The sequence below is a fragment of the Mesoplodon bidens genome (genome assembly GCF_964165515.1).
Source record: "Mesoplodon bidens genome assembly, chromosome: 14".
Classification (NCBI taxonomy): Eukaryota; Metazoa; Chordata; class Mammalia; order Artiodactyla; family Ziphiidae; genus Mesoplodon; species Mesoplodon bidens.
Window position 1 is genome coordinate 14,653,450 of NC_138170.1, and position 26,427 is coordinate 14,679,876.

General features: G+C 47.8%; 1 protein-coding gene across 3 annotated transcripts in view; it reads left to right on the forward strand.

Annotated features, from left to right (window-relative positions):
• The window catches only part of NCAPH (non-SMC condensin I complex subunit H), a 39,415-nt gene extending 15,926 nt beyond the window's left edge, over positions 1 to 23,489 (forward strand). For 2 of the 3 annotated variants that reach the window (XM_081254234.1, XM_081254233.1), the window contains exons 7-18: positions 6,004 to 6,193; positions 7,291 to 7,382; positions 8,130 to 8,353; positions 11,907 to 12,055; positions 12,672 to 12,778; positions 13,354 to 13,476; positions 15,916 to 16,026; positions 17,232 to 17,399; positions 18,368 to 18,481; positions 19,908 to 19,996; positions 20,469 to 20,544; positions 22,270 to 22,947. In XM_081254234.1, the coding sequence (XP_081110360.1) occupies positions 6,004 to 6,193; positions 7,291 to 7,382; positions 8,130 to 8,353; positions 11,907 to 12,055; positions 12,672 to 12,778; positions 13,354 to 13,476; positions 15,916 to 16,026; positions 17,232 to 17,399; positions 18,368 to 18,481; positions 19,908 to 19,996; positions 20,469 to 20,544; positions 22,270 to 22,470 (1,644 nt within the window). In that variant the 3' untranslated portion in view covers positions 22,471 to 22,947. Of the gene's footprint in view, positions 1 to 6,003; positions 6,194 to 7,290; positions 7,383 to 8,129; positions 8,354 to 11,906; positions 12,056 to 12,671; positions 12,779 to 13,353; positions 13,477 to 15,915; positions 16,027 to 17,231; positions 17,400 to 18,367; positions 18,482 to 19,907; positions 19,997 to 20,468; positions 20,545 to 22,269; positions 22,948 to 22,997 lie in introns of those variants that run through there. The other variant, XM_081254235.1, reaches the window with a different exon arrangement.
• Positions 23,490 to 26,427: the final 2,938 nt, after the last annotated feature.

Here is a 26,427-nt window from a genome sequence, read left to right on the forward strand (position 1 = left end):
TGACCATAAGCGTGTGGGTTTATTTCCGGGCTTTCTATCCTGTTCCACTGATCTATGTGTCTGTTTTTTGTGCCAGTACCATACTGTGTAGATTACTGTAGCTTTGTAGTATAGTCTGAAGTCTGGGAGTGTGAATCCTCCAGCTCTGTTCTTCTTTCTTACGATTGTTTTGGCTATTTGGGGTCTTTTGTGTTTCCATACAAATTTTATAATTATTTGTTCTAGTTCTATGAAAAATGCCTTTTTGTTGTTGTTGTTGTTGTTTTTTAATGGGAGAATTAACAGCATGTTTACTTGTTGATGGCAGCAGTCTAGTGGAGAAGGAATTATTGATGACGCAGAAAAGGAAGGGGAAATGCTAGGGTGGTGTTTGAGCGGGTGAGAAGGGCAAGGATTGGACGGCTTGGATGGGGCTTGTCTGAGGAGCACGGTGGCTGATGAGAGGTGGGGCTTGAGTGTGTGCACGTGGGAGCATTCTGGATATTCTCTTCTGGTTGTGCTTCCCCTTCCACCCCCCCACCCCCACCCCATCAGTAAAATAAGCCAGATCTTCAACTGACAGTGAGTATAGAGGAGAAAAGTGTTGGAGGTTTGAAGAGAGGATAAGGTAGTAGGGAGTCATCTAGGAGGATGGGAGAGTGGAGGGACTAGGGAAATGTAGTTTGATGGCTAGACAACACTTAGGGTTTCCCTGAGGGCACTGGAGGATGGATGTACAGTGAGGTCAGTCAGCATGACTTTGTGTCTTTTTTTTTTTTTTTTTTTTTTTTGGCTCTGTTGGGTTTTTGTTGCGGTACATGGGACCTTTGTTGCAGCATGCGGGTCTTTCGTTGAGGTGCGCAGGCTCTTCGTTGTGATGCGTGGGCTTCTCTCTAGTTGTGGCGCACAGGCTCCAAAACACATGGGCTCAGTAATTGTGGCACGCAGGCTTAGTTGCCCCGCAGCATGGGGGATCTTAGTTCCCCGACCAGGGATGGAACCTGCGTCCCCTGTATTGGAAGGTGGATTCTTAACCACTGGACCACCAGGGAAGTCCCATGACTTTGTGTCTTTCTCCAGCCATGACTGGCTGTGTGGGTGCAAGCATGGAGTAGGCAGAAAGTTAGATTTAACAAAGGATTGTGTTTAGCTGAGTGAATGTGACACAGCTGAAAGGGGTGCTGGAGCTGAGAGTGTGTGCAAGGGGGTGGTTGTGATCATTGCTTGTGGAATTTTAGCTGGGAAAAGAGGTGTGTGAAGGACAGTGTAAAGCCATGTGACCAGTAGACTGTAGGGCCTGATGGGACCAAAGGCTTCTTGGCGTTGGAGACGAGAAGGTGTAGTCTGGAAAGACAAGAGGTGGTTGTCAGAGAGGGGCACTTGGAATTGAGCATACAGAGAGGTTGCAGTCCTGGTTAGTGATTCAATTCAGAAAACAGGCCAGGGAGCAACAGGCAGAGGAGGCGGGGGGTCATGCTAGGATCCCATGAGTCCTGGGGTTCTTAGGATGAAGCACAAGACCACTGAAGGAGAGGATATCAAGGACTGAGAGGCCAGAATATCGGGTGGGTCTACAGGGATAGTGACAGTACCAGAAACCACGACAGCGGTAAAGTTGGAGAACAGGAGTGAGTCAGAGCTAATATTAAAATCTTCTAGGAAGGGGGTAGGGTTGTGACCTGGGGACTAGAAGGTGATTGCAACAGGATGGTAGAGTCTGATGTTACATTCAAAGGTGAGGGTTGTAGGAACTGGGGAGGAGAATAGTCTGGAAGCTGCGATGAGGAGCAAGGAAATCACCTGTCTGACGTCTAGGCCAGCGGTGTGAGCTGCGGGAGAGGAAGCAGCCGTGCTGGGGAGACGGTGTCCTCGGGCAATACCGTGTTTCCTTAGAGCAGTGCTTCCCAGGCTTTCGTCATGACACCCCCCCACACACACACACCACTGAGCCTTTTTAGATGTTTTGTTCCTATCCCTCTTCCTTGAAATTAATTCCAAAGGAATACAATTTTGCCAGGTAAGGTCAAGGTTGGAGAGGCACAAATTATTATAATTTCTAAGCTATTTCTCACCTTCCCCCAGGAACCAGTTTCCACCCCCTTGAGAGGATATCGTCTCAGGCAGATGGTAGTGGTGAGGCTGAGCGTGTGGTGGCTGGGAGTGAGGGGCCTGGCTGCGTTCACTCTGGCTGATGGGGTCCGGGCAGGACGGTTCTCCAGCCCGTGCTGGGGTGAGGACTGTGTGCCGATGGGGATGGCTGGGGCAGGGCCTCGAGGCCGAGGCCCAAGAGCCGGGGTAGAGGTGAGGGGGCCAGGCTTTTTAGGGGGGGAGTTGTATTCTTTTTTTCTATCTGTGGGTCAGCATTGGAGGCAGACCATGTAAAGTTCAGGTCCTGATTTTACTGTCTTAGTTGTGTGGCCTGGGAAAAGTCTCCGAATCTCACTTTGTCAAACTAAAAACAGATATCCCTGAGTTTTGTGTTAGTGGGTCAGTATTTGTCAGAGTGCTTTATCCATGGTAATATGTTGTACACATCTGAAGGCGAGCCATAAAATCCTCTCCCACCTAACCTTCCCTTCCCCAATTCTCCTTGTTTTTTCACCTTCCCAGGTAATCTGAATATTTACTTCACCATCATTCTCGCTTGTGCTTTTGGTTCTACACTGAAATGTTCAATTCAGCAGCATGGTTGGAAATTGTCTTTTCCTACCATCTTGTGTCTTCCCAGGTAGACCCAATTCTAGGGAGCCTGAGGAGGCTTGCACTGGCCTCTCCCATTGTTCTAAAGAGAGGACGAAAGAGCAGCAGTGCTGCTCCCTTCAGGCCTGCGGCTGTCGGGCTTTGGTCTGTTTATGCAAGTGAAGACAACAGAATCTTAAAGAAGCACCGAGAACCCCGATCCTGGGAAGCTTTGTTTGCTCTGTAATCTGTGGTAAACGTAGAATAACTGAAAGTTTGGAAGCTAAAAAAGAAGGGGGGGGGGTGGGCACAAACTTAAAATCTGAAGTTTCAGCTATTCATTGAACCTGCATTCTCTTGGTAATGGCGGGAGATTAGACCGCAGGTGTTCTGTGGGTGTGTCTGGACCAGCTGAGAACGCTTGTTTGTATATGAGCTGATCTGTTTTGGACACAGCTCTCTGCTGTGTGCAGAATTCTTGCTGTCACAGGGATTCCAGCCTGATTATGCTCCAGTCCTTCAGACCAGAAGGGTACAAATAGACACAGTGTAAGGAAAGTCAAGGCACATACTCAGGAGACCAGAGTGGGTGGAGGTCAGAGTTTCCGGAAGAGGTGAGACTTGAACTGGGCTGTGAAGGGAGGGTAGGTGTTTGTCAGGTGGTGACAAGAAGGTGATTCTAGGCAGAGGTGTAAGCAAAGGTCACGAAGCAGGAAAAGTTCTGGTTCCTTAGGAAGCTGGACAGTGTGCAAGTTGGGCTAGAGCTGTGGATTTTCTCATACGGCTGAAACAACCCTAGACTTTGTCATGTAGTCTGCTGTCTACCAAGGCCTTCTCTTACTGTTTCTCTTCCTTGCTGAGATCCTTGTTTCAAAAAGTTCATTTATCCAGACTGTACAGTCGGCAATAATTCATTTTCCCACAAATCACTCAAAGATGTAAGTCAAATCTAATTTACATGGAAGAACCATTGTTCTCACACTGACATGATCTAGTTCTAGGCAAAAGTGAGGAAAGTTATCTTAGCGTTTCAGCTTTAATGTGGGTCAGTGTACAGTTTCCGTGTTGACTCTTTGAAAGGCTGAGTTTCATTAACTACATGAGACCTCTAGGGGTGTTGGGGTCCAGGTGGGAAACCATTGCTCTGGTGAGCATTTGAGGAAGGGAATGGGAATAGCACCACTGGTATTTTTAGGGAAAGAAGTAGGAGAGACCAGAGACGGGTTAACTCAGGCGAGGGTTATATTGGTGGCTTTGGGGATGGGAAGAAGTGGTAGGTGGTAGAGACACGCTGGGAGGAAAACCCACCAGGCCATGTAACTGGCCGGGTGAGGGGTAAGGAGACAGGGAGAACGTGGAGGTGCCGTATGTGCTGCTCTGGGACTAGCTTATCGGGAGGCGAGAGAAGACTCTCAGTTCTGGTGAGGTTGGGCTCAGGGTTAAGGGGGCCGGAGAAGAGCCAGAGAGCAACACCTGTCCTCAGAATTAAGGGACCCTCTCTCCATAGTAGCCACATCCTGAGACATGAGGAAGGCCTATGAACCTGGTACCTGACCATTTTCCCTGTCACCGGGCCTCCTGTAGAGTCCCAGGTGGCTTCTGCCCTCTTGCCACACATGCATGTGCCTTGCCCTGTTCTCCTTTGGGGCTTGGTGACACATGGTTATGCCACTCCTGCTCCTTGACCCCAGCCTTGGGGGTCTTCTGACAACCTCTCCCATGTTTAACCTGGACATCTAACCCTGCTGACTCTGCCTGTCCTTTGCCCGGATCTCTTACTTGTGTTCTTCCAAATCTTTGAAAATATTTCTGTTCAGAGGAGTGATGGGATTCTGTGAACAGATCCATCACACAGGCTTTTTAAGTCAGCGGAATTTGTTGTGGTAGCATTCTACTAGAGATAGACGTTTAAAAACTGTGACTGTGGAAAGAGACCAGCAGAAGGATACTGTCCAGGTATATTGTAAATAACCAGATTTTTTTAAAATTAATTTTTATTGGAGTATAGTTGCTTTACAATGTTGTGTTAGTTTCTGCTGTACAGCAAAGTGAATCAGCTATATGTATACATATATCCCCTCTTTTATGGATTTCCTCCCCATTTAGGTCACCACAGAGCATTGAGTAGAGTTCCCTGTGCTGTATAGTATGTTCTCATTAGTTTTTTTTTTTTTTTTTTGCGGTACGTGGGCCTCTCACTATTGTGGCCTCTCCCGTTGCGGAGCACAGGCTCTGGATGCGCAGGCTCAGTGGCCGTGGCTCACGGGCCTAGCTGCTCCACAGCATGTGGGATCTTCCCAGACCGGGGCACAAACCCGTGTCCCCTGCATGGGCAGGTGGACTCTCAACCACTGCGCCACCAGGGAAGCCCTAGTTATCTATTTTATACATAGTATCAATAGTGTATATATGTCAATCCCAATCTCCTAATTCATCCCACACCCACTTCCCCCCAGTATCCAGACTTCTGTTCTCTACATTTGTGTCTCTATTTCTGCTTTGCAAATAAGTTCATCTATATCATTTTTCTAGATTCCACATATAAGTGCTAGTATACAATATTTTTCTCTTTCTGACTTCATTCTGTATGACAATCTGTAGGTCGATCCACGTCTCTGCAGATTGCACAGTTTCCTTCCTTTTTATGGCTCAGTAATATTCCATTGTATATATGTACCACATTTTCTTTATCCATTCTTCTGTTGATGGACATTTAGGTTGCTTCCATGTCCTGGCTATTGTAACTAGTGCTGCAATGAACATTGGGGTGTATGTATCTTTTTGAATTATGGTTTTCTCCGGGTTGCTGGGTCAAGCGGTAGTTCTATTTTTAGTTTTTTAAGGAACCTCCATTCTGTTCTCCATAGTGGCTGTATCAATTTACATTCCCACCAACAGTGCAAGAGGGTTCCCTTTTCTCCACACCCTCTCCAGCATTTGTTGTTTGTAGATTTTCTGATGATGCCCATTCTAACTGGTGTGAGGTGATACTTCACTGTAGTTTTGATTTGCATTTCTCTAATAATTAGATGTTGAGCATCTTTTCATGTGCTTGTTGGCCATCTATATGTCTTCTTTGGAGAAATGTCTATTTAAGTCTTCTGCCCAAACAGATTGACACAGTATAAGCTTGTCACCATTTACTGTGTACATTTATCCATCTGACCACGTACAGCCCTCCTTTTGAACTGGGATGGGATTTTACCTGATCAGTTAGAAAGGCATGTGCAGAGACATTTCAATCCAGTATATGCAGCTGCGAATGAGCAGGGTCCAGTGAATGAGATTTTCTCTTTCCTTGGCCTACATCCCATAATTCTGGGTTTCCTCTGTTTTTGTGCTCAGATTGATCCCATGTTCCAGAAGACGGCAGCCTCGTTTGACGAGTGCAGTACAGCAGGGGTGTTTCTCTCCGCCCTCCACTGCCACGACTATAGAAGTGAGCTGCTCTTCCCCTCCGATGTCCAGACTCTCTCCACTGGAGAACCTCTTGACTTGCCGGATTTAGGTTGGGTGGAAATGACCGATTTAAAAGGTAGGTCCACGTGATGCCTTTTAGCAGAGCAGTTCAGTCATCAGAGAAGCTTCTATATAACCACGGGTGTAGTAAGCCCATCATGCTCTTCTGTTGCTTATCTGCCCAGAAGGTTCCTCTGGAATGACAAAGTGGGCATTTTTGGGGGAGAAACTAAGTTTTCGGCCTGTGTGCAGCATGGAGTCTTCAACAGTAGTAGCCAGTGCTCGTGGTCTGTATGTGCCACGTCCTTCAGGTGCCCTGCTAGCAGTCAGTTCTCACAGTCACCCTGGAGTGTCAGAGTTTTGGACTTGGGAGAGGGGCTTTAAGAGACTTGTTGAGCCAGAGGCCTGTTACTGACCCAGGGGATCCTGAGGAGAAGAGGGCCTTGTGAGCTGTTTTCAGAATCCTCCGTGGTGGTCTGAGAACAGATCTGTCCTGTTGTCAGTCCCTCATACTGGCTTGGCAGTGATTTACCCGCCTCCCACGCCCCCCTCTGGGAGATCCTCTGAGGACAGGCCCAGGGTGATGGGAGGGCCAGGCGCTGTTCTCCTGTGGAATGATTTTCGTGTGTTACATGAAATTGTTCCTCCCCTCTGCAGGGCTATGCAGATGTTATGGGGCCCATTCTCCTCCTGTTTATTCTTGTCTAAAATTTGCTGAGTATAACTATTTTGTACTAATAGTTGTCCAGGTGTATGCACTCAACTGAGGTAGGTAATCTGTACCTAGTTTAATTTGGGACTAGAATAAGTGGCATTGCACAATTGGCTGTGCACTTACTATGTTTTAAGGATGGGTTTTTGATTTCCCAACTCTAGCATAGGGCACAGAGTCTATTTCAGAGTCAAAGTCTGTGCTTCGGGTTTCTGCTCTAGTGTTTTCCTAATTCCTGGGATGCCAGTGTGGAGCCTGCCTCTAGTGTGGGCATGTGCCTGAGTGCACGCCCTCTCCCAGGAGAGTAGTCTGCGAACAGATCGGCTGCCGGCCAGCCTCTTCCCGAGAAACAGGAGGTGGCCGTGCCCCTCCCTCCATGGTGCTGCTCTGGTCATCTTGAGGGGGTGAGGCGTGTCTCCATCCTGCTCTGAACCCTCTTTGTGATTTTCCTGTCCTCCCAGCGCCCCTGCAGCAGTGTGTGGAAGATCGTCAGATCTGCCCTTCCCTGGCGGGGTTCCAGTTCACTAAATGGGACAGTGAAACACATAATGAGGTGTGGTCAATTTCTGGACTTCTGAGGGCTCTGGGCATTTCTCCAACAGCTCGTGGTTTCAGTGAGATGGCCTAAGATTAGTTCTGCCCAATGGGAACCAAAACTGTGGCATCGTTTTTATTTAGCCAGCAGTACAGAAAATATTTCCTTTGGCTCCTCCGTAGGGACTAAGCCCTGGGGCAGGGGTGGGAGTGGTGTTGTGTGCTGCAGCAGGCCCACTAGCCAGCTGGGATTAGAGTACCGGGACCAACTTCGTGTCTGCTTCCCCAGGGTAAGGCAGTCCTTCCGTTCCTGGGTGCACGATTTTTATCAGATTTACTCTCAGACATGGTTGTCCCAGTGGCCTCTGGTCTCTTAGGCTGCTGTCAAGCTTGAGGAATTTCCTCCTCTTCAGGGTTGAGTCCCTTGGCACAGAGTTTCCTGAGAAATTATCATGTGTAAAGCTTTCCTCTGTGTATTTTTAGCCTGGCCCCCTTTAGCCTACTTACTACAAGCTCCAAAATAAATGGTTTCCATGGAAAACTGTCTTCTCTAAACATGTAGTTAAAGGATGCAGATTCCTGTTCCATGTTTTACAAAATGTGCCTAATGACAATACAGCTTCATCCTGTGCCGCACAATATAAACTTCCTCAGCGCTTTGCTGTCGTGAGAACACTGGCTCCGGGGAGGGGGCAGCGGTCCTCCAGCAGTGGCAGGGGTGGTGATGGGAATGCAGAGAACTGGGGGCTCTCTTTGTCCCTTCCAGTCGGTGTCGGCCCTGATGGACAAGTTTAAGAAGAACGATCAGGTGTTTGACATCAATGCCGAGGTGGAGGAGAGCGACTGCGGGGACTTCCCTGTTGGGGCCTTGGAGGACGACTTTGGTGCCAATGATGAACCAGACTACGCCGCAGCTGGGGACCACACGGCAGCTGGGGACCACACCAAGTTCGGGAGCTGGAAGGAGCCCTGCCACGTTCAGAGCTGCCAGTAAGGCGCGTAGGGCCACGGGACATGTTCCCGTAGGAGTTTTCCCAGATTCCCTGCTGGGACAGGCTAATTTTGTCTCTGTGATTGGCTGGGCTTCTGTGCTGTATTGTCACACAGGCTGAGCCATTCTGACTCACCGTGGAATCAATCTGCCTTTGAATGTCAGCTCAGCCACTTATTGGTCATAAACCTGACACTGCAGGAGTCCATAAGCATAGAACTAAAATACATAAAGTGCTGAGTTATAGTAGCTACTCCACTGGTGGCTGTCCTCACCACCTCCATTTTGGTAGCATGGAGGGTGCTCCCTTTTGACACCCTGCACATGGTCTGGCTTTTGGCTGAATCACTCCATATCAGTTATAGACAGAAAACAGGCTTATGTGTTGATTACCAGAAAAAAGTGGCCCCTGCCTAAAGGGCAAAGATGGGTCTGGGCAGTGTTGGTCATTAGATAGGTAGACCGGGGATGAGCAAAGCAAGGAAAACTAAAAAAGCAGGTAAAAATGAGCATATGGGGTGTGGGAGATGGTAGAATTGTTCTCTAGTAATTTAGATTTTTGATTAGTCTAATAAGCGTCCTAAGACAATCTGAACTTTGTTGGCCTTTATTATATGTACTTAATAGATTAGTATTATTTTAATTTTGAATATGATCTGGAAGCAGGATCCCACAATCCTGCAGTGCCGAGGGCCTCTAAAGGTCTTGAATGGGCCTGGGTGTAGCAGATTCCACGAGACTAGAACAAACAGACCCTCTGATAACCCTGTGCCTGTAGCAGCAGCTTGGCAAACCTGGGAGTGGGGACAGGCAAGCTGGTTCAGTGTGTGCGAAACTTTAGAAGTTGTCCAGTGTAATTTCCCACCGAGACAAAGATCCCTTCAAGAGCGTTGCTTGAGTGTCTCCAGGATGAGATTGCTTTCTTGAGCTCACTCTGTCTGCCCATGGGGGGAATGATTAGATTGATAATGCCTCTCCAGATCTGAGTAGAAGTCAAGGGGCTGAAAGTTTGGACCTCAAGGAAAAATTACCCCCCTAGGCCCTTTTAGAACCCTCCTCTCCTGATTTTTACTATTACCAGACCTGTGATTTTGTCCCTTTTCCCATCCTATCTTCTAAGAAGTGGGAAATGGTAGGCAGGTTGGAGGGGTGAGCTCTTTTAATACCATTTTCAAATGTCAGAGAAGAGCTATCACTTTTGCTAAACAATGAGGTGACATCTGAGGAACTGGTGTAGTGAAGGACTTTAGTCACTTCCATTTTGTTATTTTGTTATAACCGTATAACCATAGATGGTTATTTTGAACAAATTTTGAACAAATGTCTCCATTTCTCTCCCCAGTTCCAGACAGAACAAAATCTTAGACCCCATCCTACTGAGCGAGCACATTAGGGGCAGGGGACTTAGGTTCTAGTCTAGGGTTTTGTCCATCTTGAAATCCTTACCGTGGCATAAGGATAGGGAGCTTCCCGGGAGCTCAGCAGGTGTTTGCACTGAGTGAAGCCTGACCCTGCCATGGATGGCTGTGAGATGTGGGACAAGTGGCATCATCTTTGGGGCCTTTGTTTTCTCACCCATAACGTGAACGGTTGGGACTAGATGATAATAGTAGTGCCTGCTGTTTACTGAGCTCCTTATTATCCTGACTTCGTGCCAGACACTCTGCCAGGTGCCTGACCTGAGTTAGTTCACATAATTTATATAATATATAAAGTACAATCACTTAATCCTTACAACAACCCTATAATTAGGTCCTGTTATCCCCATTTTACAGGTGAGGAAACAGGCTCAGAGAGGGTAGGAAATGGGGTGGAGCTGGGAGTTGCCCAGCACCCTTGGCCAATCCTGGCTGCATGTAATGAGCTGTGGATGGAAGGGTCCACCCCAGAGCGCTTAACTGGGGAGACCTTTAAACTGCGGGTAGTAGTGCAGCATGACTGAGCTGGTGTTACGTTGAAGGAGGGGACTTGTGGTTGTGGGGGTGGGTAGAAGAAACAAAGACTCCCTCCAGAGGGCAGAGAGAAGCCTGGTGGAGGGGTGGGCTGTGGATTAAGTTAGCTGGTGAGTGGGGGAGTTGGGACCAGCAGGGTGCCTGCCACATAGCATTGTGTATTGAAAGAATTATTAAAAGGCTAGAGTTCAAGCCCCAAGGGCCTCAGTCTGGTTCTGGCCCACAGACTCTCAGAAGATGGGAGCCAAGCTCTTTAGAGCTTTGCCTGTAAGTTCCCAATAAATTGCCCTCCCAATCGCCAGCGCTTTAACAGGAGAGTATCTGAGAATTGAGTGGGGATGCTCCTGAAGCTGTCTTCTTTCTCCCTCTGGGGAAAATGCAGTACAGTGCAGTACAGTTATTACTTAACAACACAGGCTAGGTAGTTACAGACTAGAAGTGGGGATTTTTAAGTATATTTTAATTTAATTTTTAAATTAATAATTTGGCTGCTCTGAGTCGTAGTTGCGGCACGCGGGCTCTTAATTCGGGCATGCGGGATCTCGTTCCCTGACCAGGGATCAAACCCGGGCCCCCTGCATTGGGAGCGAGGAGTCTTAACCACTGCGCCACCAGGGAAGTCCCTAGTATAGTTTAATTTTAAAAATTAAGTTTTCATCACACAGTAAATATACAAATACAGTTTACTGGTTTTTTAAAAAAGATTCTGTAGATAAAGGCAAATTCCTTCTTTTAAAGCTTTTTTAGCTTATTACATAGGCTTGATGTAAAGGAGATTTTTATATATGGCTCGATACAGGTGAAAAGGTCCTCGCTGTGTGAGGTTTCCTCACTGCCATTACCTTTAGAGGGCATTACAGCAGCACTAATAGGCTTTCTGACCTGGCAGGGGCCTTTAGGTGAAAGCTACCTCACACATTCTAGTACCTTGCAGAGGGGGTGAAAAACCAACCCCAAATTGCCATGCTGGACAGGCCAGTTAGGCACTTCACACGCAGCAAAGAATAAAGCTAGATGGTTTAACAGATAGATTATAAGGGGGGCCCCCAATCATGTGGGGAACATAAATTAGAATAACATGTTTTTCACTTCCAGTAGGAACTACAGCAGCGTTAGTGGAGCCCTCATTTATGGAAGCATGGTGAAGAAGGAACGCGGTTACCATGTCATGTGGCAGGAAGCCTTGCGTGTGGAAAGACCCTGAGGCTGGGATTCAGGGGATGGTGTCCAGCTCCCAGTTCTGGCTTTTACTAGCTGTGCAGTCTTATATAAAAACTCAATTTCTTTCTGTTTTCTTGTCTCTCAAATGGGTAAACTTCATTTTATGAAGCACTTTGAAACATCTAAAGTACTTACATAGATATGATCGTATTATAAAATGAAGAGAAGCAAAAGCACTGATTAAGTAAAAACGAATGGCTTATTAATGATGAAGTATTTATGCTGGACTTACTCTTAGAAATGTTGCCCATTTGTGGAAAGGTAGGTAGAGTCTGCAGCTGCGTCATATGCTGCTTTACGTGTAAATACACAGTTGTCTTGTATATATCAACATGTGCAAGACTGTACATGTTAAAACATGATTTCACATGTGTTGCAGAGAAGAAATGACTCCCCTCGGGGATGGAGACATTTGGAGCTTGTGTCCCCTTCTATCCATGAAACCTGGAGAGTATTCCTACTTTAGCCCCCGAACCATGTCGATGTGGGCTGGCCCGGATCACTGGCGCTTTAGACTCCGGCACAAACGTATGTACTTCTAGACGGAACTCTAAGAAGAGATAGTGCAGATGGCCAGCCAGTCAGCAGTTCAGCCTAGGAAGGGAAATGCCAGTCACTGTCTTGTACCTCCTGACAAGCTGTAGAAATACACAGATAAGCAGCCTCCTGGTCGGACAGTCAGTTGGCCTGGCCTGGGATGAGGGATCAGTTAAGACCGAAGCCTGTGAGTGGGAAGAGGGAGTGCCCAGAGTCAGGAGAGCTGGCTGGTGACTTTGTCCTCCCCCAGCACCCGTGTGACTTCAGACAGTGGCTAGAGGTGGGAACGCGCCCCCAGGCTCCAGAGGGCCACGCGCGTACTGCACCGGCAGCACTCCGCAGCCCTCTGAAGTGCTGTGCCAGGGTTAAAGGTTTGCATTCTCTTTGAAAAGAGGTGATTAATTAGCATATCTTTTGAGTAGTTTTCTTGTCAAAAACGCAAATTATAGCGATAAATATTAGGTGTATGATTTGCCTTTCCTAGTGCTGTTACGATGCTCAGACACAAATGCTGCCTTGTGGTTGGTAAGGCTGTCAAGTGATCTTGCAAGATGAGTAACTGGGCCACAGAAGTGAGCAGCGTTGACATCTGTGTTCATTTCTGCAGAAGATACTACCTCGCAGTCAGAGAACAGAAAGAAGAGCACAAAGAAGGATTTTGAAATCGACTTTGACGATGATATTGACTTTGATGTATATTTTCGAAAAACAAAGGTTTGTGGTGGATTTATTATCATTTGTGCTTTCTTAAATTACTCTTTGCACTCCTCTTTCCCTTTTAGATGTGTTTTTTTTTTTTTTTTTTTTTTTCTGCGGTATGCGGGCCTCTCACTGCTGTGGCCTCTCCTGTTGTGGAGCACAGGCTCCGGACGTGCAGGCCCATCGGCCATGACTTACGGGCCCAGCCGCTCCGCGGCACGTGGGATCCTCCCGGACCGGGGCACGAACCCGTGTTCCCTGCTTCGGCAGGCGGACTCTCAACCACTGCGCCACCAGGGAAGCCCTAGATGTGGTTTTTAAAAATTCATTATAAATTTAACTCTTAGAGTAAATGGATGGCTTCATTCTCCCTCAATCCCTGGAGGAATTAAGAAATAGTCCCAAACTCAGTGGTAGAGAGAATCAATATGAATAAGGTCTAACAGAATCACTGCTTTACACAGAAGTAGGAAGATTAGTGCTGCTCACACCCTTCCCAAGCTCCTTCTAAAAAAAAAAAAAAAAAGTATATATACGCTTTTTATTAAAGATGCCTAAAAACTACCTTTTTTTTTTTTTTTAATTAATAGGCTGCTACTATTCTGGCCAAGTCCACTTTGGAGAACCAGAGTTGGAGAGCTACAACTCTTCCTACAGATTTCCACTATGAGACTGAAAATCTTGTCCAGCTGCATCTCAAACCAGGCACCAGGGTAAGGCTGTTCTTAGGTTCCTTGAGGTCATGTTGTTGTTGAACCTGTTCTTAGCATCAGAGGTATCAAGTGGCGGGTAGTGTGACTGTCAGTGCCCTTCAGGAGAAGGAGAACGCGTGAGGAGGAATTCATGTTAGCCCAGGGGAGTCACTGGGAGATCGCATGGGTAAGGCAGAGCCGGAGGGAAAAACTCACAGGACAGATGCACACCCAAGACTTGGAAATACCTCAGCTGGTTGGACTGCTGGACACTCTGGCCTACTTGCCGAAATGCAAGGGGGATAAACAACCTTTTGTCAAGGCTTTCACAAGCTGTTAGTTATTTCTTGATTCTTTCACCTTCTCGTGGTAGTTGTGGATTTACTAGCCAGGTGCTTTCCCCAGCCCACATTGCCTCCCCATGATCAAGGTGTAGATGTGAGCCCACTGTGACATGCAGGGCGACGTAGGTGCCAGTCCTCGGGGGGTCCCTAGCACTGAACAGCCTGCCTGCTCTCCTGTGACTGCTCAGGTGAGCTCTCTAGACCAGCCAGTGTGCACCCCAGTTGCTATTCACTTCATTTGCCTGTGGCCTCTCTGGTGATGCTAAGCAGGAAGAGGGTGTTCCCGTTGCCAGGGTAACCAGGCAGTGGGTCAAGCTAAGTTCTGTTTTATCTGGACCCTCTATTCATTTGCATTCCTGGTTGTTTTAATCTTGTGGTGTCAAGTATACAAACAGTCTACAGTCTCCTCTTCCTTATTTTGCCTGTTTCTCCACAAGGCTTAATGATGTGTATACAGTTCCCTGAATTCACTGATATCTCACATTCTGTTTTTATAATCCAACACTCATAATTTTCTTTATAATCAATACTGTTCACTTAGCAAAACTACTCTTAAAAATGCAGAAAGAACTAATTGACTGTTACATGTCGATTATACCTCAATTTTAAAAAGGAAAAAAAATGCAGAAAGTTACAGGGTTGCAGCAGTAGGTAGTAACTGTGGTCGTGGCTCCGTATCGGTTCGATGCCAGCAGCTGCTTAATCAGAAAACAGAGCCCTGGGGTGGAGGAGCGGAGCCAGGCTGCTGAGGAGCCGAAGGGAGAGGGAGGACGCTTCCTCCAAGCCCGGCCCAACTCCAGCTGCCTTCCATGGCCACACGCCACCGTCTCCTTCCTCAGGCCCTTACTATGAACGTTGAAGAATGTGGCTGAGTGGTAATTTGCATATCCAGATATGAAGGCTGCAGAACAAAGTCATTTGATCCTTGCACTCCAGGAGTTTTCTGTGGTTTTTTTCCCATAATTGTTTCTTATAGAGGAAAGAACTGCTTCTGATTATCCACAGGGACAAATTTCCCTGCATGTGTAGTAGGGCAGCCAGGCAGCAGGATTCCGAGATTCCTCACCTCGTCCTTCCAGTAGAGCTACACTAGGACAAAGGCTATTAAACACTGGAAAGTAAACACTGGACTATTAAACACTCAGTCTGGCTAGAGACTATACAGGTCAACCACCCATCCAGCTTAATATCTTAAAGGGTGATTCTAATAGCAACTAGCCAGTACATGAGGGGGTCACATACCCTTCCTGAAATATTTCTTGTAGACTATGGACAATTTAGAGTGTGTCCAGAGGACAGTATAATTCTAAATGGAGAGGGATCTAGAAATTGTGTCATATGAAGGAAAGTGGAAGAAAGTGGGCATTTCTTAATAAATATCTATTGTTTATTTTGGGATTTGTAATACAAAACCACTGAGGGGCTTGGGGGGGCTACTTTTGGAGTATATATTTATATTAAAATATTCAGTGTGCTTCTGTAAACTGTACACACGTTTAATTCCATTTCCTTCACCCCAAAGACACACACCCCGGATGAGGATCAGTGGCCTAAGGGCCTGCAAATCTGAAGGGCTCTGGTCGACAGGCACTTCCAAAAGAGGAGGCAGACTTGTTCTGTGAGGCCCTCAAAGGCGGAACAAGAGCCGCAGATGTGGTGGCAGGGAGCGGAGCTCGGGTTTGTCCCTGTAGCTGTGTGGGGAACAGTGGTGGCCCAGGAATGGGACCAGCTGCCTGCGAATTAAAGTAGTGATTGAGTTTTCTGTCAGAATTCTTCAAGCAGCAACAAGTGGACTTCTTTTCAGATAGTTGTAGGTGCCTTTGTTTTTAGTGAAGGAACACTTTTTCAAATAAAGTTGTGTGCAGACCTAATTGCAAACCTGCTGCTCTGGTGTATTTGGGATGGAAGGTGGCTCGGAGCCCTGCTGCACTGGGCTTGCTCTAGAGTGGAGTTGTGTGGTTAGTTGGAAGTTGGCTGGATTAGATGACCTCTCAGGGCCCTTATAACCCTAATGTTCTGGGACATGATCATAGGAACTAAGGTTATCTCCCTAACCTAGTTTACTAGCTGCTTTTCTAGAAATTGCTTTCTGCAGTTGTTTTTTCCTTCATTCTAGTTACTTAAGATGGCCCAAGGCCAGAGGGCAGGGACCGAGCACTGTGAAGAAATTGAAGACTATGATTACAACAACCCTAATGACACCTCCAACTTTTGCCCTGGATTACAGGTAAATGGGGGCAAGAGCTCTGTCCTGTCTTCTAAGCAGCAGGGTGTTTCCCTCCTGCTTCCCTTCTTGTCCTTTCCTGTATGGCAGATGACTATAGGAAATTCTGAATCAGGTGGGGGTTTGTGGATGCTTGCCCTGCCCCAGGCATCAGAGAACTGAGCAGAGCTGAGGCAACAGCCAGAACCTTGGCCTGCCTTACTCTAAGCTCTGTACACAGGAAAAAAGGGGACATACTCCAGTAAACCGTCAACATGCGGATGGAGTCTTGAGCCTGTACAAAGCACTTATCTTGGCTCTTTTGGGATTTCAAAGGAAAAGAAACACTGTTCTTACTCTTAACGAGCTAATATTTTTTGGCTGGGGAGACATAGCACATAGACATGTGAAGACGGTGTCCTAATGGGGAAACAGAAAGTGTAGGGGGTGGATCTCAGGGGACCAGGTTTGTAGCTCTGATTTTGGTTCTCACATTGTGAACTTGTACAAACTACTCCCCATCTTTAGATCTTAGTTAGACTAAATAATCTCAAAATCCCTTCTATGACTCTATGAATGAGATAGCAGATGGAAATATAACAGAAACGGGGGGAATATTAGGCTCCATCTGTGTCCCTGCAAGTGAGGAGAAGGGAAAGAGTTGGAAGAATAGCTTATTCACCTTATTTTCTTGCTTGGAAGAGAATTAGGTTGTTACATTTTAGTAAAAATCCAGACTGGCCTCTCGCCCAGTGCTCCTCAAGCTCAGTAGGCCTAGGAGTCACCCAGAGAGCCTGTTATCCAGTTCCTGGGCCCCACCCCAGAGACCTGGCCTGTTCCTGCTGGGCTCAGTCCAAGGATGACTTTCTCACTGGCTCCCAGCAGGACCCCTGCTTGTGGCCAGCCGACAGGTCACGTCTCTGGTGTTTCAGGAGTGCTTTCTGTAAAAGGAAACCCTCAATCCATTAGGAGCAGAGGGACACTGGCTGTTGTGATGACTGAATTCCTTTCGGCTCTCACTCCAGAGGGCTTAGTTCACAGATGCCTCTCTAGTAGGGTATATGTGCAACAGGAAGATGACTAGAGGACCGAGAAGTCCAGTCTAGGTTTGACTCAATGCCACGAACTCTCAGGTGCGCTGCTCTTGCTGTGTACAGAATCTGTTTCAAGGATATTTCTAAGCCCCTCACACAGCTCTGCCGAATTTGAAGAGCTATTTCCTTGCTCAGGCTGCTGACAGCGATTATGAAGATGACTTATTTGTGGGACCAGTTGGGACCTTTGACCATTCTGGCCATCCACCTACGACAACACAAGACAACGATGACGCGCCTGAAGTCCAGGGATTAGATATCACCACTTACGGGGAGTCAAATCTGGTAGCTGAGCCCCAGAAGGTAAAGAGGAAGCCAAGAATTGTATCTGATATTGTTTGCCTGAGATCTGTTTGATTTGTATCTTTCATGAGAGTCACATTGGTCTGAGCTTGATTTTTTTCCTTCTCGATTTTAACCCATTGCTCTCTAAGTGGCTGATTCATTCATTCGTTCATTTATTTATGTATTTATTTATTTATGGCTGCATTGGGTCTTTGTTGCTGCGCGCGGGCTTTCTCTAGTTGCGGCGAGCGGGGGCTACTCTTTGTTGCGGTGCGTGGGCTTCTCACTGCGGTGGCTTCTCTTGTTGTGGAGCACGGGCTCTAGGCGCGTGGGCTTCAGTAGTTGTGGCTCGCGGGCTCTAGAGTGCAGGCTCAGTAGTTATGGTGCACGAGCTTAGTTGCTCTGCGGCATGTGGGATCTTGCTGGACCTGGGATCAAACGCGTGTCCCCTTTATTGGCAGGCGGATTCTTAACCACTGCGCCACTGGCCTAATTATGCTAATTGTGTTTGTGTGGAACTAGCCATCTCTCCAAAGATTGTGATAAGCCATATGACTAGGGGTGAGCCAGTCACACAAGCAAACTATGTGAATGAAGGTTGCAGGCAGAGAAAATGGGTTTCTCTGCTGGTTGGGTAAGGCTAGCTATTTGGCTCTGGAAAATCTAGGCCAGATTCAACTCATATTAAATTATCATACATCAGGCATCTATTCCCTACCAAGTGACAGGCTTGGTGCTTTCATATATATTTGATTCACTTATCTCTTACACTGGAATTCCAGGATATCCTTAACAAAGACTGTACTTGATCAAAAATAAATTAGATTGAAATGAGGGACTCTGTGTATATCCAAAGAAAGCTCTGTAACTTTGTGGTATAAACTAGATTTTTTCATTATTTGAACTCCAGACTTTCTTTTTACAAAGAGCTGGTGGTAAATGCTTCTTTCTTATGCTTATTTTTACTCGTCACCTACCTATTTCAGGTAAATAAAATTGAAATTCAGTATGCTAAGGCTGCCAAAAAGATGGACATGAAGAGGTTGAAGCAGAGCATGTGGAGTTTGCTGACAGAGACCCCCAAGCAGGCGGATGCAGAGGTAACGGGTGCCACTCATTCTGTAGGTGCCCAGCAGGGAGGAGGGTGCGGCTCGTGTCTGAGCTCCTAGATCAGTAGCGCTAACGTGGAAGGCATTCATTCAGAAATACAAGAAAGACATTGCACCCCTGAAATGAACCAGGTATATGAACAGGCAGGTCACACAAAAGGTGATGCAGATGGTAAACTAGTGTATGGGACATTTCTCAACCTTGCCCGTAATCAAAAAATACAAATGACGGCATCTTTATGCTGCTTTAAAATAACAGCTTTAGCAATTAAACAACATTTTTCAGGATGGAGTTAGAGGAAGAACTGGAGTACTTATTCGCTGCTGGTGCAAATTAAGTTGATAAATAACCCTTTTGGAAAGCAGCTTCTAACATCTCAGGTACCCTAAAATGTTTAAGCTCTTTGATCTAACAATTCTGATTTGGGAAAGTAGGAAAGTAGTTATATATATTATGTATACATATATATGTATATATATGATGCTGATTAACTTGTTCCAACTAAATGGAACTCTGGTTAACTAGAATCCTTCCATCTCCTCTTCTAGACTTCTGCTCAGACAATGTTCTGAGCTTTCCAAACTCACACATTCTATTATATCTTCCCCTGCTGGTTGAGAAGTGAAAATGCATGATTTGATTAAGGACCCTGAGCTGTATAGTCTTGGATGTCAGATAAAGCTTCAGTCATATTCATAAGGTTTTATCAATTAAAGTGGGATGGGATGCAAATATAAGAGAAATGTACTTTTTAAAAAGTAGGAAGAGGGCTTCCCTGGTGGCGCAGTGGTTGAGAGTCCGCCTGCCGATGCAGGGGACACAGGTTCGTGCCCCGGTCCGGGAAGATCCCACATGCCGTGGAGCGGCTGGGCCCGTGAGCCATGGCCGCTGAGCCTGCGCGTCCGGAGCCTGTGCTCCGCAACGGGAGAGGCCACAACAGTGAGAGGCCCGCGTATCGCAAAAAAAATAAAAATAAAATAAAATAAAAAGTAGGAAGAGGGTTCTGTTTAACCTTTGAATTTAAATGACTCATAATACGCTGTCCTCCAGGGATTCTGGTTAATATAGGTTTATTTAAACAAACAACTCTTTATTATGACAATATTCAAAAGTAGAGAGAAAATAGTATAGTCAATGACCACTTCAGTGCCCATTATCAATGTTTCATCTATATTATCACCCAGTCCTGTCTGCCCGCCCACCCCCGACCCCCGTTGATGTCAGTGTTAGGGTCTAGGGCTGAGGTACTGGGTCCCTCTATGGATCCTTTTTCTTCAAAATGTACCGAAGAAATTGTTTTGGTTTCATTCTGATGTAGGCTTTTCTTTTTAGAGATACAGCTTTATAAGCTTATGTTGCTCTCTCAAAAGTGAACTGGGCCTAGTCTGATCTCTTAAGTGTCCTTTCTTCTGTCAGGCAAACCACAGAGAAAATGGAGAAGCAGGGGACCCAGTACAGGTGGCTGACAAGAAGCTCAGTGGGCTCACAAAGGACCTGCAGAAGAGGTGCCTGCCAACAGACCCCTCCCCTCCCCCTCCCCTCTCCCCTCCCTTCTCCCCCTCCCCTCCCCTCTCCCCCACTTCCTCCTCCCCCTCCCCCTCTTCCCCCAAGCCCCCTCCTGCTCCGAGCCCCAGCTGAGGGAGCGCCAGCCCAGGATGTTGGTATGACAGACCCCTCTGCACACAACCTGCCATTTTCACACTTCTCACAGTTTTTGTTTCTTCTCTGCATTGATAAATGAGTTAATGTAGCCCACCTTTAAAAAGGCATTTTTCTGCACCAGTGGCTGGAATGGAACAGGAAATATTTTATTTCCAAATAAGAAACTGGAAAAACCTGCTTCTAAAAGGCATCTGAATTGTTTCTTTATTTCTCATTAGCTTATTCACTGACCATGTGTATTCATACTTGATGAAAGAGCCTTTGTTCCTGGAATTGCAGTGAAGCTAAATACTTACTAGCCTCTTTGTTTTACAGCCTGCCTCCCCTCATGGCTCAGAACCTCTCCATACCTCTGGCCTTTGCATGTCTCCTACATTTAGCCAATGAAAAGGTGGGTAAATCTGGTAAGCGTAGACGTGTTCTCTGTGTCAGCCTCCTGGAGCTTTTTATTATTCATGGGCGGCCTCATAGGACATCTAAAATACAGCAACTTATGTAGTAAGTTCAACCCAGAGGATTAACCAGACACCTAAAAATAACTTAGAAAAAGGCCAACAGGTATGATTAGAAATGAAAATTATGAGGAGCACCCAAATGGGAAAATTTTAGATGCTGAAATTGTGATCTTTCAGTTCCCAACTTGAAACATAAGGTGCTTTTGCATCACTGGGTGTCAAAGGCTTTAAAGGCCAAATCCTGCCAGTGCCAACGTCAGGACACGTGGGAAACGTGGCGGAGAAAAGAGGGGAGAGATGAGGCTGGATGGAAACAGACTCGGGGAGAGCAGAGACTTAGAGGCAGCACCAGCAGTGCTGAGCCGCCATGGGCTGGGAAGGCGTCTCGGGACTAGAGATGTCTTTCGCAGGAGGGAGGCAGCAGAAGTGCTGACTGACAGTGTGCAGGGCCAGCCGACGGCTGAGCGGCTGTGGGGCAGTCACTGAGGAGCAGGCGAGACCCATCTTCTCAGGGGCCTGTGGACGCTTCTCGGGAGGCACCCCAGCGAGGCAGCCAGCAAGCCTGTGCGTTTGGTGCTGCTTGAGGCTTGGTGTCCTTTAGTGTCCCCAGGACTGTGGGCTGGGCGGTAGCACATGCCGGAGCATCACCAGTGCTGGGGCTAGACACGTTCAAAGTAACGCTGCTAAGCTTTTTGTTGTTGTTGTTATAAATTTATTTATTTTTTATTTTTATTTTTGGCTGCATTGGGCCTTCGTTGCTGCACGCGGGCTTTCTCTAGTTGCGCAAGTGGGGGCTACTCTTCATTGCGGTGCGTGGGCTGCTCATTGTGGTTTCTTCTCTTGTTGCAGAGCATGGGCTCTAGGCGTGAGGGTTTCAGTAGTTGTGGCGCACGGGCTCAGTAGTTGTGGCTCACAGGCTCAGTAGTTTCAACACACAGGCTTAGTTGCTCCGTGGCATGTGGGATCTTCCCAGACCAGGGCTTGAACTCGTGTCCCCTGCCGTGGCAGGCAGATTCTTAACTACTGTGCCACCAGGGTAGTCCCTGCTAAACTTTTCTGAGCGACGTTGGAATCCCACAGCATCCTAGTGGGCGTAGGTGCTGGTGGACTCTGCCACTGGGTGTGTTCCCCTAGCCCGCGCAGTTCCCTAAAATGTCGGGTGCCACCAAAGCTCAGAAACTTACCCTGAGTCCAAATTCTAAGTGTTAGTGACGTCACTCAGTCGCAGCAGCTGGAGGATCAGTGCTGCCCTGGGCCGCATGTCTCTGCTGTGAGAGAGCAGCTTTAGCACCTCTGCTCGGTTCCCAGTAGACTGGGGCCAAGCAGACACGCGGCTGGAAAGCATGAGTGACTCCAGGCTTCACTGAGGCCCGTGTGCTCTGGCTCTGGCACCACCCCGCCTCCCCCAGTGGCAGAGCCAGCTTCTCTTGCTTTGCTGTGACCAAATCTCTCTAAGGGGCCCCAGGCTCAGCATTTGAAGACTCAGGAGATGGCCCAAGACCATGACCTGTTGGGCTGAGCTTTGGGCTATTTGAGAAGATCTGACTGGTAACGCTGGCCAACAGTTACCAGATAATCTGCAGGGATCTGGGGTAACTCAGAGCTTAGAGCCACCAAGAGAAATCTTACAACACCTTGTGCCGGAATGTGACCCCTTTTAGGCCTGCCTGCTCCCGGTTTTTCACTCCCATCTGGACTCTTCATCTACCGCTCTGGTAACGAGCTCCCCCTCAGCTGTCACCCGGGAGGTGAGGTTTGTGCTGTCCATCTTTAGCAGGAGAGGAGGTGCGCCACCACACCATGCCCGCCTCCAGTGCCAGGCGAGGGTGCGATGGTCCTGGTGCAGTCAGGCTTCCGCGTGAGGAAGGGCTTCTGATGGCTGTTTAGCCCTGAGGGGACGGTTGCCTGGGGCTGGTGGAGGATCCAGGGGATGGGAGGATCGGGGAGGCAGTGGGAGCAGGGAAAAGGCCTGTGCAGAGACGGGAGGGAGAGCGTGGCCGTCATGGCCATCGCCAAGGGTTGAGGTTCCCGAGCAGTGAGGGAAGGGCCTGGAGAAGGGCGTGCATGGCAGGGCTGTTACACGTGTGCCGTGGCCCCTGGTGGCCTCCCCGTCACTTCCCACAGCTCCTTCCAGGGCCGAGAGCTTAGCTCTTAGACCGTTGACGGAGATTGTTGCAGAAATCAGAGCAGGCTTGCTTTGTGCCCCCTGCAGTTGGCAAGGCTGTGGAACCAGCTTCTTCACGCAGATTATATTTGCTGTGACACTTTCACGTATAGTCATGGGACAAACCTCGTTCTTGGTAGTCGCCACCTTGTTACTCCAGGGTTTGTTTTCTGATTCGTGTATCCTGTGGATACCAGAGTTCACGTGTGTTTGGTCTTCCTTCAGAATCTAAAGCTGGAAGGAACTGAGGATCTTTCAGACGTTCTGGTGCGGCAGGGGGATTGAGTCCGCGGGCAGAGAAGCCCTTGCTTCCTCAGTGACCAGGATGCCTGCACTTGGTGCTTCAGTGCCGTGGGCTGCTGGCGAGGCTACAGCGGACCGCGCTGTGTGTCTGCTGCTCTTCTCTTCTCTCCTTCACTGTCTGGGAACCAGCTGCCTGACGCTCTGTCCTTGATTAAAGTTTTCTGTTCTGTGGTGACCACCTAGGAGGGAGGAGAGGGTCCTTACTATCCTTGATGAGGCAACTGTGTCCATTCTTTGTATCCATGTATAGTTTGTCTGCTAAATTGCTCTGTTTCCATACTTTATTCTTGTAGAAAGGAATTTCCCAGTAGGCACTTGTCTTTTAACAGCTACCAAATCCATGTGTATAAAATACATCATAAGTGTGCTTATAAATGTATATATAATGCTTAAAAATAAAATCATTTGGAATAATTTGCTTGGTAAACTATTTGAGTGCCCACAACATGAGTATCAGACCTAGTCCTTATGCTCAAGGGGGAGGCAGACTCGTTAGCTGGACAAGAGACCCATGTGTCAGTATAAGGCAGGAAGTGCTTAAGGGCTGAGGTGATTTGTCTTGTAGCAGAGTGGGGATTTCAAGATTGGGTCCATTGGGCCCATCAATTCTGCTAAAGGGTGATTACAGTAAAAACTGCTAACATTAAGTGGCTACTTGAGTACCTTCTGTGGATGACTTTTTTCAGCCTCCTTAGCATCCCTGTGAGGAACGTAACTGTTACGGCTCCCATTTACAGAGGAGAAACAGGTGCACAGAGGTAAAGTAATTCACATAAGAGCAGACAGCTGTCAAGAGGCTGGCCTTGAACCAGGACATCTGCTTCTAGATCTTTATTAGCTGCCACACTATACGTGCTCACGTCACAGGCTCAGTACTTGTAGATGTTGATCCAGGTAACTCTGTCCTTGTAAGGCCCTGGGTCTCTGCCACAGCATCCTGTCACCATTCACTGGGCAAACAGAGAGCTTGAATGATAGGTCAGCGCAGTGACGGGATATAATTGGAAATTACTCCTGATAATAAAGAACTTGCTCCTAGGCCAGAAACGACACAAAACAAAAACCAAGCCCTTCCCCTTAGGAATGTGCTTTCCAAGTCGTGGCCAAAATGTTAGCCACTCTGCTGTATTGAGAGGATTAGACTTGTGGACATGCTTTAGTAGGAGAAGCAGTGATGCCGAGTGAGAATCCATACCCTGTCCTGGACTTCCCTGGTGGCGCAGTGGTTAAGAAACCACCTGCCAATGCAGAGGACACGGGTTCGAGCCCTGGTCCAGGAAGATCCCCCATGCCACGGAGCAACGAAGCCCGTGCACCACAACTACTGAGCCTGCGTTCTAGAGCCTGTGAGCCACAACCACTGAGCCCGCGTGCCACAACTACTGAAGCCCACGTGCCTAGAGCCTGTGCTCCGCAACAAGAGAAGGCACCACAATGAGAAGCCTGCGCACTGCAATGAAGAGTAGCCCGTGCTCACCGCAACTAGAGAAAGCCCGCGCACAACAATGAAGACCCGACGCAGCTAAATAAATAAATTCATACCCTGTCCTGCTGGGGCTGAAGCCTCCAGCATCTTTTCCCAGGCCGGGGGAGCGCTGGTCCTCTTGCTTTGCTCTTATTCCCAGGATTAGAACTAGCCAAGCCTGCTCCTTCTCTCAGTCCAGCATACTTCTCTGTAGTGGGGTCTAGGCAGGGACCGAGCTGCCGATAAAATTGGCAAGAGTGGTAACAGCTTCTTCAATGAACTCCCCTCCCCTCCCCTCCACCCTGCTTCTCGCAAGCTTCTCCCTCACTTATATGGTTGCTGTGTCAATTCATTTGGCTGCATATAATAAAAAACCCAAATAAGTGGGCATGTGAGATAGTTTATTTCATGTAAAGTACATTAGGAGGTGGGTAGTCCAGAGCTAGTGTGGCGGTTCCATGAACTCATAAAGAGACCAAGGATCATCCCAGCATTCCAGCTTCCTCTCTGCCATCCCTAATGTGTAACCCTCATCCTTGTGTGTCAATGTGGCTGCTGGAATCTAGCCATCACATTATATTCTAGGCAGCAAGATAAGGGGTTGTGAGGGGAAGGCAACCATTAACCTACTTTCTGTCTACAGATCTGCCTCTTCAGGACATTTCATATAAATAAAATCATAACACAATATGTGGTCTTTTTTTTTTTTTTTGGCTGCCTCGGGTCTTTGTTGCAGCACATGGGCTTTTCTCTAGTTGCGGCGAGCGGGGGCTACTCTTTGCTGCGGTTCACGGGCTTCTCATTGGGTGGCTTCTCTTGTTGCAGAGCATGGGCTCTAGGCACACGGGCTTCAGTAGTTATGGCACTCGGGCTCAGTAGTTGCGGCTCACAGGCCCTAGAGCGCAGGCTCAGTAGTTGTGGTGCACAGGCTTAGCTGCTCCGCAGCACGTGGGGTCTTCCCAGACCAGGGCTCGAACCCGTGTCCCCTGCACTGGCAGGCAGAGTCTTAACCACTGCGCCACCAGGGAAGTCCCAATATGTGGTCTTTTGTGACTCGCTTCTTTCACTTCAAGGTTCATCTATGTTGTAGCACTTCATTCCTTTTTATGGACGAATAATATTCCACTGTATGTCTGTACTGCATTTTGTTCATCCATCAGTTCCTGGACATTTAGGTTGTTTCTACTTTTTGGCTACTGGGAATAATGCTGCTATAAACATTCAAGCACGTTTCTGTATGGACAGATTTTTAACTCTTGTGGATATATACATAAAGGTGGAATTGCAGGGTCATGGTAACTCAGTTTAACCCTTTGAGGAACTGCCAGGCTGTTTTCCAAACTGGCTGCACCACTTTTACATTCCCACCAGCAGTGCCCAGATAAGTGGTCCAGTTTCTCCACATCTTTATCAATAGTTGTTATCAAGTCCTTTTTATTATTAGCCATCCTAGTGGGTGTGAAGTGATATTTCACTATGGTTTTTTTTTTTTTTTTTTTTTTTTGCGGTCCGCGGGCCTCTCACTGTGGTGGCCTCTCCCGTTGCGGAGCACAGGCTCCAGACGCACAGGCTCAGCGGCCATAGCTCCCGGGCCCAGCCGCTCCGCGGCACGTGGGATCTTCCCGGACCGGGGCACGAACCCATGTCCCCTGCATCTGCAGGTGGACTCCCAACCACTGCACCACCAGGGAAGCCCCCACTGTTGCTTTTAGGGCCTGATTCCATAGGTCTTCCCTCTGCCTGCAAAATTTGGAGATTGACCAAGGATCTGGGCAGAGATGGGATCATCCTCTCCGTGACTTCCTTGTTAGGATAGAGATTCCCCCATCTTCGAGCTCCTCCACCCCCTCTGGGCTCTGTCCTTCCAGTCCGTCAAGCTTCAGATTT